At 40.9% G+C, this 12,251-nt stretch overlaps 1 protein-coding gene across 1 annotated transcript in view; it reads right to left on the bottom strand.

Moving 5' to 3' along the window:
* Nucleotides 1-12,251, bottom strand: part of LOC121876389 — a 138,164-nt gene that overhangs the window by 5,951 nt on the left and 119,962 nt on the right. The window contains exons 8-9 of the mRNA XM_042381463.1: nucleotides 11,667-11,902; nucleotides 6,295-6,430 (exon numbers count right to left, since the gene is read on the bottom strand). Of these exons, the coding sequence (XP_042237397.1) occupies nucleotides 6,295-6,430; nucleotides 11,667-11,902 (372 nt within the window). The remainder of the gene's footprint in view (nucleotides 1-6,294; nucleotides 6,431-11,666; nucleotides 11,903-12,251) is intronic.

Below are 12,251 nucleotides of genomic sequence, written 5' to 3' on the forward strand. Positions count from 1 at the left end.
ACAACGGGATGAAGGAGATGAGGGGTATCCACTGGCCTGACTCACTAAGATATAAGAACGCAGACTACGCTGAATGTCATAGCCAGTAGAGTGAACCATCTGATTGAGAAATATATACCAAAGACCAAACCCAGTGCCTCCAGGAATACAAGGAGACCACTACACTTGAACCATGCGGCGGTCAACAAAGTTAAGAAGAAAACTCAGAAACTTGAGACGTGGGCTAGGTCAAAGATGAACAGGACAGGAGGATGTATGCAAGAGCCAGGAACCAAGCAAAGTCAGAGTGTAGAAGAGCTGAAAAAGAGTTTCTGAGGCAGACTGTGAGCGAGGTCAAGTCGAACCCAAAGGCACTTTACCGCTATGCAAAGTAGAAATTAAGAAATCGAGTAAGAGTATCGGACCTGAGGCTTGAAGATGGTTAGTTCTGCATATTTTGACCAGGACACGGCAGAGGCATTGAACAGTTTCTTTTCCTCGGTGTTTACAAGAGGAGGCGAACAATCTTCCTGTGTTTGAGAACAGACGGTTCGAGACAGCACTGACCCACATTGTGTTCTCAGAAGAGGTTATAAGGAATAAACTGTCAAAGCTAAAGGTTCATAAGAGTTCCAGCCCTGACATGGTGCATCCCAGTGCTAAGAAAGTTGTGCAACGAGGTTGCCGAGCCCCTGAAGATCCTTTTCTCTAAATAAGTGATTGGAAAATGGCTTATGTAAGTCATATATTCAAGAAAGACTTTCGTTACTCCATGAACAATGAGCTGGACCAGCATAGTGTGTAAAGTACTTGAGACCATTATAAGAGATGCCATGATGGAACATTTACTACGAAACAACCTTGCAAAGGATTGCCAACATGGTTTTATGCCAGGGCGCTCCTGCTTAACACAATTACTCAAGATACAGTACTGAATGTTTGGACCCAAATTTTGGGACGGTGGTAATATTGACAATATATACCCAGATTTTGACAGCATACCCCATAAAAGGCAGAGAATTAAACTGGAAGGGTATGGGATTTGGGGGAAGTGTCCTAGCGTGGATTGGAGACTTTCTGCATGATAGCAAGCAGTGTGTGTGGAGATTAATGGCACAAAATCATCATGTGTACCCATGACATGTAGGGCACCACAGGGCAATGTATTGGGCCCATTGTTGTTTGTTTGTTTAATAAATGACATGCCAGAAGCTATACACTCCTCCATACAAATGTTTGTGGATGATGCCAAGTTATTTAGGGAAATTAATTATCAAACTGACTGCAGAGCTGCAGAAAGAACTCGATGAGTTTCATGAGTGATCGAAGAAATGGCTGCCAAGATTCAATGTGACAAAGAAACTGCATTAATGGAGACCGAATGCGAAAAGGACCCGAGTGTGTGTACTGTACGTTGACAATGAACTGAAGTTCTTGAGCCATTATGAGAAGGTGAATCAAACAACTATACTATTACGTTCTTATAAGAAGGTCGTTCAGATATCTAGACGGTCAGTCCCTTGTAATATTATTCAAGCTTAAGGTGCTTCCCTGCCCGGAGTACTGTATAGTACTGTCATCTCGTCTGGTCCCCGAGATAAGCTACGAACTGTCAGTTGATTGAAAATGTCCAAAGGTGGACCACCAGACTAGTACTTACACCTCGGCACATCGGCTATCCAGAGAGATTAGAGAGCCTGCAAGTGCCTAGCTTATACTACAGACGGGCAAGGCGTGACCTAATTGAGGTATTTAAACATCTCAAAAGGCACTACTCAGACGAGTGTCCATACCTGGAGCTGGCGGACACCAGCCCCACAAGGGGTCACAGCTTAAGGTTGAAGAAGCCATTAGTCCAAAAAATTGCAAGGGTAAACTTTGTCAGAGTGGGAGTTGTGAACTCTTGGAACAATCTGCCAGAGTATTGTGACAGCACCGAGTGTGAGCTGTTTCAAGAGCAGACTTGACCAAAACTGGAGCAAGTTGAGATACATTCAGAAGCCAGTGCATGCCCAGTACTTGTCAACGGTGCATAACAGAGACGTGACCGACCACCCAAGCGGGTAATGAGCCGATGAGTGGTGAAGAGGATAAAAGTAAGATATCTTGATTCTAAAATCTCACAAATTAGGAGACAGGAAAAAAGGACACAGTTATACTTGTCTCTACTCCGCCCAACACTCACTAAGACAGTGGTTAAATCCTCACAACTTCAAGATAATAAAAGTTTAAAGAATAAGATAATCCCTATACAGAAGAATTCTGTCATTTTTATTGGCAATTAATTTACAGTAATTAAACTTAATTAAATAATGTATTGGTTTATTAGTACTGTACCAAGATTAGTTAAGTATAATGATGGTTCGTTAAAGTAATTCAACAAAGCCCCCCCCCACCCCCCCCCCAAAAAAAATGATTAACTTGTTAACTTTTCAATTTGAATTAATAAGTTACTGGCAAATATGCATATGAAGGTTTTGTACCCTATAAGGTTTTCATACACAAAATACCATGTACAATACACTTGTCGTCAAGTGGTGAATACTGTGGTCCATTTACTGAAGTTGAATTTTTCTGGGCTTACACAACACAATAATAACAAAATGGAGTAAGCTAGGGTGTCACATTATAAATGGAAACCACAGGATCAACTCGCACTATATCAGGGATCTGCTGTACAGCACAGTAGTTAATAAAAAATCTAAGTTTATTAATTTATTTTATTTTGGTAAAATAATTGTTTCTACCTTATTTAGAACACATTTATCAATAAAAGGACACAGCTGTGCTTCCACTCTCTAACTCTCACTACAGCTACAGCATCAAAATTTTGAACTTGAATTCTTTCTAAATCAATTTTATCAAATTTATTCTTATTTTTTCCCATTAAGGGACAATAAATACAAACACTCCTCGGGTTATGGATGGATTCCGTTCCTGCAGGCTATCCGTAAGCCGGAAGCGACCCTTCCATATTTAATAGTTGAACACACACACAGTACACATAAACTGTACAGTAAATCCTTGTGATTCACAATTTTGACAGTTTGTGGTAAGCAGATGGTGGCTAGCTCGCGAGCCTCTCCCGCAGCACAACAAGTCACCCCACGCAGCGTCTCCTCTCCCTTTAATCGCGCTCAACCATTGCTTGTGACACAGCATCTTGTGATGTACTCAAAACTTTAGTGTTTCTGTGTGAAATGGCCCCTAAAAGACTGCCTAGTGTCAGTGTTAGTGGAGTGGACGTAAAAGACAAGTCAGTGATGACCCTGACAAAGAAAGTTGAATTATTAGATAAGTTAAAGGAGGGGACGAGTGCTGCTGTGGTTGGTCGGTTGTTTAGCGTGAACGAATCCACAGTGCGGTATATAATGAAGAATGAACGAACAATTCGCGATTCTGTTAAAGCGAGTGCTGCTGCAAGTGCTAAAGTGGCACATATTTTTTGTGACAAGAACACTGTGAAAACAGAAAGAGCATTGAACATTTGGGTTGAGGATCAGCACTGCAAAAATGTTCCGATCGACACCAATATGATTCATGAGAAGGCCAAGAGTCTTTATGCTCATTTTTACGAGTCAACGGGTGGTGATGGGGCTAGTGTGGCTACGGAACCAACTTTTAGTGCCAGTAAAGGTTGGTTTGAGAATTTTAAGAGAAGATTTTCTCTCCATAATTTGAAGCTGACCACACAGTCGCAGGTGCATTTCCTGCAAAATTAAGGAAAATAATAGGAGAGAAAGGCTGTAGACCAGAGAAAATTTTTAATGCTGATGAATCTGGTCTATATTGGAAAAAAAATTGCCTGGTAGAACCTACATAAACAAGCAGGAAAGGCATGCCTCTGGGTTCAAGGCAGCCAAGGACAGAGTGACGCTCATATTCTGTGGCATTGTGGCTGACCACATGATCAAGCCTGGCTTGCTTTACTGCTCAGCAAACCCTAGGGCTTTAAAAGGTAAAAACAAGAACCTTTTTGCCAGTGTTTTGGTAGTCTAACAAAAAGACATGGGTAACTGTGCAAGTATTCCTGGATTGGTTCCATACATGCTTCGTCCCAGAAGTGGAAAAATACCTTGCTTCCAAGAAGATGGAATTCAAGGTGTTATTATTGATAGATAATGCACCAGGCCACCCAGAAAGTTTGCAGTTTAACCATTGAGGTGGTGTTCCTACCCCTTAACACCACTGCTCTTATTCAGCCTCTCAATCAGGGTGTAATATGCACCTTCAAGGCATATTACACCTGCCGCTCTTTTGGTTGTATCCGTAGTGCCATGGACACAGATCCTGACCTTGATGTTAGCAAGTGTTGGAAGGAGTACAACATTGCAGACTGCTTCCCCATCTGGAGTACTGTCACCCCGTCTGGTCCCCGAGATATGCTAGGGACTGTCAGTTGGTTGAAAATGTTCAAAGGAGGGCCACCAGATTGGTGCCTGCACTTCGGCACCTCAGCTACCCTGAGAGATTTGAGCGCCTGAACTTGCCTAGCTTATACTACAGATAGGCAAGGGGTGACCTAATTGAGGTGTATAAGCATCTCAAGGGGCACTACTCAGTCGAGTGCCCTTACTTGGAGCTGGCGGACGCTCGCCCCACAAGGGGTCACAGCTCAAGATTGAAGAAGCAGCAAGTCCAGAAAACTGTGGTACCAAATTTTTTCGGAATGAGAGTTGTGAACTCTTGGAACAATCTACCAGAAAGTGTTGTAACGGCATCAAGTGTGAGCTCTTTCAAGACAAGACTTGACCAACACTGGAGCAGGTTCAGGTACATTTAGGAGCCGGTGCATGCCCAGTACTTGCCAACAGTGTGTAACAGATGTGACCGATCGCCCAAGCAGCTAATGAGCCGATCTTTTGGTGAAGAGGATAAAAGAAAAGTTAAAGTAATCAGAGACGTGACCGATCGCCCAATCGGCTAACGAGCCGATCAGTGGTGAAGAGGATAAAAGTAAAAGTATTACCAACATCAGTGAATCATTCAGTGGACTTAAACCAGAGACAGTAAATGTTTGTTGGGGAAACTTATGGCTTGCGTTTGTGAATTACGTCCAAGGATTTCCGTCCATTGTAAAGGATGTGAATAACATTGTGAGTGTTGCACGTCAATTGGGTGGCGAGGGATTTGTGGACATGGCTGCTGAAAACGTGGAAGAACTGATTGATGGGCATGGAGAGGAACTGACAGAAGAGGATTTGGAAGAGTTGGTAAAAAGTGCTGAAGAAGATGAAGTGGAAGAAATAATGAAATTGCAACAAGAAGGTTGGGGTTTGAACAATTTTGGTGAACTATTTCAACATGTGAAGGTGGTAACTGATTTCATTGTTAACTACGACCCTTCCATGGAACAGAGCCTTAAGATCGTCCAAAAAATCAACCAGACATTGGTTCCCTACCAGGAAATGTTTAAAGACACCAAAGTCAAGAGGAAACTACCAATCATGATATTTTTCAAGAAAGAACCAGCCGCACGTCCAGCTCATTCTTCTCCCTCACCTACTCGGTCAGCTGCTGCCACCGCTCCACCACCCACCACTCCATCACCCTCTTCCAACAGTGATCCTGATGATATCCCTATGCTTCAGTAACCAGATTTCATCTTACTGTACAGTACACTTCATCAAGCTCCAAACTTTCACATACGAAGGTGAGTAGTATTGGTGACTAAGTTTCTCATACACATTATAGATTTACAGTTGTGCACTAAGGTCGTGTAAGTTGCTATTTGTGGTTTTGCCAATTCGCGCCAGTCCTTGGAACCTAACCCCTGCGAATAGGAAGGGTTTACTGTACTGCATTGTATAAACACTTACTGTAGGTGGCTGTTGGCTCAGGCCTGATAATGAATGTTAACCTATCCCATAGTTGGCAAGGTTCCCATATTAACTTACAATATGTTGTTAATTTTGAAATTATTTCAGTTGTTTTCTTTGTTTAATAAACTAAGATCATATCTATTTCATTCTGGGGTCATCTGGAAACCAGTGTGTCAAATGAGGGAGCCTTGGTTTTAGTCCAGTACAGTTTTGGCATCCGCATCCCTCTAAGATTAACCATTGACATGTAAGAAAGAAAAAAAGTTGATCTTATAAGGCGTAAAATATGGTTTCTGTTGGACTCCGTTTAGAAGTTATGCAAAAGTGAAGTTCAGTAATATTTTACGCTAACTTCCTTTTCCTTGACATGGAGTCATAATTTGTGAAACTGTTACTGTATATATTTTTAATTTATAAAAATAAATATAAATTACTCATAAGACAACTGAGGTAAAAAAGTCATACACAACATCTGCAGTTTAAAAGAACTTACCAGTAAATGTAGAAGCACATGTGAGATTTTCTTCTGACAGGACCCTTAGTGGGTGATCATCACTAGTTTCAACACTCATAACTTCACTCTGGCATGGGGTGTCTGACAAGGCTCTAACAATGTCTTCTTCACAAACCTGATGAATAACAAAATTATGTCAAATGTTTAAACACTTCTACTGCTTGAATACATAAGACAAAAATTCTAATGCTGACACATCTATGTATCATTTTATAAACAAAATATACAGAAAAAAATGTATACAATGAGTTACCTGAAGATCAAAATGGATTTAGAAAGGGAAAAGGAACTATAGGAGCTATATTTAGTTTGAGAATTTTAAGTGAAATGGGCTTTAGATTTCCCCCCCAAACTTGTATAAATGTTTTGTTCATTTTGAAAAAGCTTATACCATTAATGAAGGAGATATTAGAATTTTAAAGAATCATTGCTAGCTAGTAAATACAGTAATGAACTTAATACAGTAATTGGTTCATAGTTAGACAGGGATTAAGACAGGGCTATGTTCTATCTTCAACATTGTATACAGTAATGGACAGACAGAATTCTTAATGAGATGAGCTATAAGTGATAATGAAGGATTAAAAGTTAAAGGTAATGTAATATCAAATACTGTATATGCTATGCAGATGATACTGCTCTTATCACAGATAGTGAAGAGGCATTACAAAAACTCGTTAACAGATTAGTGGAAAAGGTGAAAAATATGCTTTAAGAGTTAATGCTGTAAAGACTAAAGTAATTGTTGTTTCCAAATTGGAAAGAAATAAAAATTATGATAGGCCCCAAATGACTTGAATAACCCTGCTGCTCTTTTTGTAGAAACTCTGAGAGATAATTTTTTGTTCCAACATGTTAAACCATTACAGAGGGGAGCAAACACCTAAGCCACTGGACCTCATCATAACAAATGAAGAGGGGTATGGTGGCCAAACTGGAACACCTAGCCCCAGTTGGCACCAGTCACCATGTCGTGTTGTCATTCCGATTTAACTGTTACATCGTTCATGATAAAGCCAGGCCAAGGTGCAAATATTACAAGGGAAATTACGACGGGATGAGGGAAGAGATGAGAGGCATCCCCTGGCCTGACTCACTAAGGCACAAGAATGCAGACACTATGCTGAATATCATAACTAGTAAAGTGACCCATTTGATCAATAAATATATACCCAAGACCAAACCCAGTGCCTCTAGGAAGAGGAGGGGACCCCTACACATGAACCATGGGGCGATCGACAGAGTTGAGAAAACCCAGAAATTCAAGACGTGGGTTGGGTCAAACGATGAGCAGGACAGGAGAATGTACGCAAGAGCCAGAAACCAAGCAAACGCAGAGTGTAGAAGGGCTGAAAAGGAGTTCCAGGGGCTGGTTGGAAGCGAGGTCAAGGCAAACCTAAAGGCGTTTTACTGCTATGCAAAGTCGAAATTAAAAATGCGAGTAGGATGATAGTTACGCAGATTCTGACCAGGATAAAGTTGAGGCATTGAACAGCTTCTTTTCCTTGGTTTTCACGAGAGGATGCAATTAACCTTCCTGCGTTTGAGGACAGACGGTTCGTCACAGTACTGACCCACATTGTGTTCACAGAAGAGGGTATTAGAAATAAACTGTCAAAGCTGAAGATCCTGTTCTGTAAATGCCTGGATGAACAAAAGGTCCCCAGAGACTGGAAAATGGCTATGTGAGTCTCATCTTCAAGAAGGACGGTTGTCACTCCACGAACAACAATAGACCGGTGAGCCTGACCAACATAGTATCCAAATTACACCCCCTGTACTCGAGAGCATTATAAGAGATGCCGCAAAGGAACATCTATGAAACAACCTTGTAAAGTATTACCAACACGGTTTTATGCCGGGGTGCTCCTGCTTAACACAATTGCTCAAGATATTGGATATTTGGACCCATAATCTAGAACGGGGTGATAATATTGACAATATATACCGGTACCTAGATTTTGCCAAGGCCTTTGACAGCGCACCCCATGAAACCTTGAAAATCAAACTGGAAGGGTATGGAATTCGGGGAAATGTACGAGTGTGGATAGAAGACTTTCTGCATGACCGCAAGCAGTGTGTGGTGGTTAATGGCACGAAATCATCATCTGTACCTGTCACAAGCGGGGTACCACAGGGCAGTGTATTGGGCCCGCTGTTGTTTGTTTGCTTCATAACTGACATGCCTGATGTTGTACACTCCTCCATGCAAATGTTTGCGGATGATGCCAAGTTATTTCGGGAAATCAAGAACCAAGCTGACTGTGAAGAGCTGCAGAAGGATCTCTGTGAGCTCCAAGAATGGTCGAAGAAATGGCTGCTGAGATTCAATGTCACAAAGTGTAAGAGGATGCACCTGGGGCGTACCAATGGCAAGGAGGCGTATCATATGTCCCAACGGGATGAGGAAACTGCACTATTTGAGATTGAATGTGAGAAGGACCTAGGTGTGTATGTTGACAATGAATTGAAGTTCTCGGGCCATTGCGAGAAGAAGGTAAATCAGGCAAATAAATTATTAGGGCTTATAAGAAGGTTGTTCAGATATCTAGACGGTCTGTCCCTCGTAATGATCTTCAAGAGTGAAGTACTTCCCCATCTGGAGTACTGTCACCCAGTCTGGTCCCCGAGATATTTTAGGGACTGTCAGTTGATTGAAAATGTTCAAAGGAGGTCCACCAGACTGGTGCCTGCACTTCGGCATCTCGGCTACCCTGAGAGATTGAAGCGCCTGAACTTGCCTAGCTTATACTACAGATGGACAAGGGGCGACCTAATTGAGGTGTATAAGCATCTCAAGGGGCACTACTCAGTCAGGTGTCCTTACCTGGAGCTGGCGGGCGCTCGCCCCACAAGGGGTCACAGCTCAAGGCTGAAGAAGCTACAGGTCCAGAAAACTGTGAGGGCAAACTTTTTTGAAGTGAGAGTTGTGAACTTTTGGAACAACCTGCCAGAAAGTGTTGTCTCGGCACCGAGTGTGAGCTCTTTCAAGACCAGACTTGACCAACACTGGAGCAGGTTCAAGTACATTCAGGAGCCGGTGCATGCCCAGTACTTGCCAACAGTGCGTAACAGAGCCGTGACCGATTGCCCAAGCGGCTAACGAACCAATGAGTGGTGAAGAGGATAAAAACAAACAAAACAAGGATCAGGGAACTTAAAGAAGTGGAAATTGTGTATATCTGGGAAGTAGCATTAGCTGTGATGGTAGATGTGCAAAAGAAATCATTACCAGAATAGGTCCAGCAAAAACAGCATTTAATAATAAAAAAGACCTAATGAAAAAGGACATTAACTTCAATTTGTGAAAAAGGTTGCTGAAAGGATATAATACAACCTTTCAGGACAGCTGTATAGGTCAGAAGAGTGGACACTTTCAGCAGACACCAGAATGAGGTTAGAAGCTTTTGAAAAGTGGTGTTATAGGTGTATGATAAAAATAAATTACACTAACAGAAAAAAAATATACGAAGAAGTACTAAGGTTAGCAAAAACTTCAAGAGAAATACTTGAAATGTACAGAAAAAGAATTACGAGATAATTGGGTTAAATAACAAGGGATGAGAGGATAATAACAGAAATATTAACACTCTTGAGTTTAGGTAGGCACTCTCCGGGGTCTGGCCTGTTACTCGCCTCACTGCACCACACGAGAGATAATTGTACATAATGAGTCATAGTATGCTTGCCATTTGAGATAAAAAGGTGGGATTTGTTGCATTAGCATTGTAAATATATTATCTACAAACAGTTGGGAGATAAATAATCACAATAAAATAATTATTTCTATATGCAAGTGTGTGTAGATCACAAAATTTTGCTTTATGCTTAATGAAAATGTTTACATCACTTTATAACTTCTTATTTCATGTGATTACAATATGAAACTTATTCCCTTATAAAGCATACATATTTAGCAAAAAATAGTTATTGAAGAAAATGTGAAAAAAATTCATATTTCACTAGGTAATAGCAGTGTAAATTTTGCATTCTGATGAACTGTCCAGGCCCCAGATTATTAATTTTTTCCCTCCAGGCACAAAAGATAATTGTACATTGAGTCATAGCACTAGGGCTATGTGTTGAAAGGCCAGACAAACTATCACTTATGCTAGAAGAACCAGGGACACTGGGAGAGGCATCGGGAGGCACCACACTATCACCACATGGTATAATGCCCTTGCACTTTTTACATTTTCCCACCCCTCCACCCTTGCCAGCAACATGGGGCATGGTTCAAAACTCTCACAACACTGTTATGAATAAATAAAATCACTGTGATCCATGAGAAATCAGCACAAGCCACAACAAAATGTGGGTCACGGTTATATCCTTGGTCCTTTAAACACTGGTGTGGTAACCTTGGAGTGCAGTATACAAAGTTGCCAGATCTCGCCAACGTTAGCAAATATGTGACTTGTGTATCTAGAGTTCATACAAAAACATGAAATTATTCTATTTTATTTTTTTACTTCATATGCAAATTTGCGAATGAAAACCCTAAAACGATAATTTGTATCGTATGCACTTAAGCGTATGATAACCCCAAGAGTGTTAATAGGCAAAGTTGAAGGACCGGAGGAAGGAAGGCAGAGATTGAGATAGATGAATGAAATAAAAAATGGGTCCCCTGAGAGATACAAAACCTTGGAGGATTGATAAAAACAGCTCGAAAATGTTTAGAGAGGGAGGACAGTGGTCACCAGCATCACATTACTGTTGTAATACAATTAATACAGTACAACAAAATAGAAAATAAAAATTAATAATAATTTCTTTGACTTCACCTTTGATTAGTTCTGATTGTCAAAAGACTCAAGCCAATCACATGATTGCTGTGTTACCATTTCTCCTTTCTCCAAATATTTTATTGTGTAAATTTTTATCTCTTATATTGCTCTTCTTTGATATATGTGTACCAAAAGCACCACACTTATGCTTGTCAGCCATCATTAGGGTCCATTTCTAGTTCTTTTAATATAAAAAATACAGCTCCTGTTTAACCTGGAAAGCAACAAAGAAGCAACTTTGCCACCATTCATCTGCAACAGAGGAGGCTGTCTGAGCCCCACCACACAAATTCAAAAGTGATGTTTGGTTTGTATGTGTGGTCTGAACATTCCTTAGTTGGGAACAATAAAAGATTAAAACCTTATGGAGATTAATTCATATGTCCAGGTGTTCAAAAGTTGGAGACTCCCTGTTTTCATGAGAGAGACTAAATAGGGATCACTTTCTAGAGATACAACCCCCGGTAAACCTCCCCTAGGAGTATCATCATTTAAGTCACTGATTACATATAATTACAGTATTTTAATTAGTTATAAGTGACTGCCCTGATCAATACATACCTGTATACAACAGTCAACGGTAACCACAGGATAGTCTGGGACTTGCACCTCTATCAGTTCAGTCGAATGGTGTGTTCCTGAGGAAGCCAAAGAACGCCTGACCCAGCCTCTCCTTGGAGTTGTGCTCATCTCCTCGTCCACTTCATGGCCAGTTTCATATTCCTGCTCTTGCTCTTCTTTATGCAGATCTGCAGCTGTAATTGCTGCTTCTAATTCTGGTTCCTCCAAGACTGTGGCTATTTAAACAAATTATGAAAATGCATTTTAATACCATTACTGTTGAATCTTAGTAAATACGGTGGTTAATTTGTATTGGGCAATATGAGAAAAAACATGTAGAAAGTCTTTTTTTTTTAATGGTAGACAACAAGTAGGTAGGTAGTAGGCAGCTATCAAACAGGGAGGTACTACCGCCTGGGAAGATATTGGAAGCATAATGTGTTGTCTAATGGTAGACCCTGCTGCCATATGGCATCACGAATATTGTGATCAAGTCCCAGGTTGCTGATCTGTCTTTCTGCCTCATTTACACACAATTGCAGGATCTCAATTGTTTCTCTTACTATTGACAAGACAACATACTGT

Source organism: Homarus americanus, unplaced genomic scaffold (assembly GCF_018991925.1).
Source record: "Homarus americanus isolate GMGI-L3 unplaced genomic scaffold, GMGI_Hamer_2.0 scaffold34921, whole genome shotgun sequence".
Classification (NCBI taxonomy): domain Eukaryota; kingdom Metazoa; phylum Arthropoda; class Malacostraca; order Decapoda; family Nephropidae; genus Homarus; species Homarus americanus.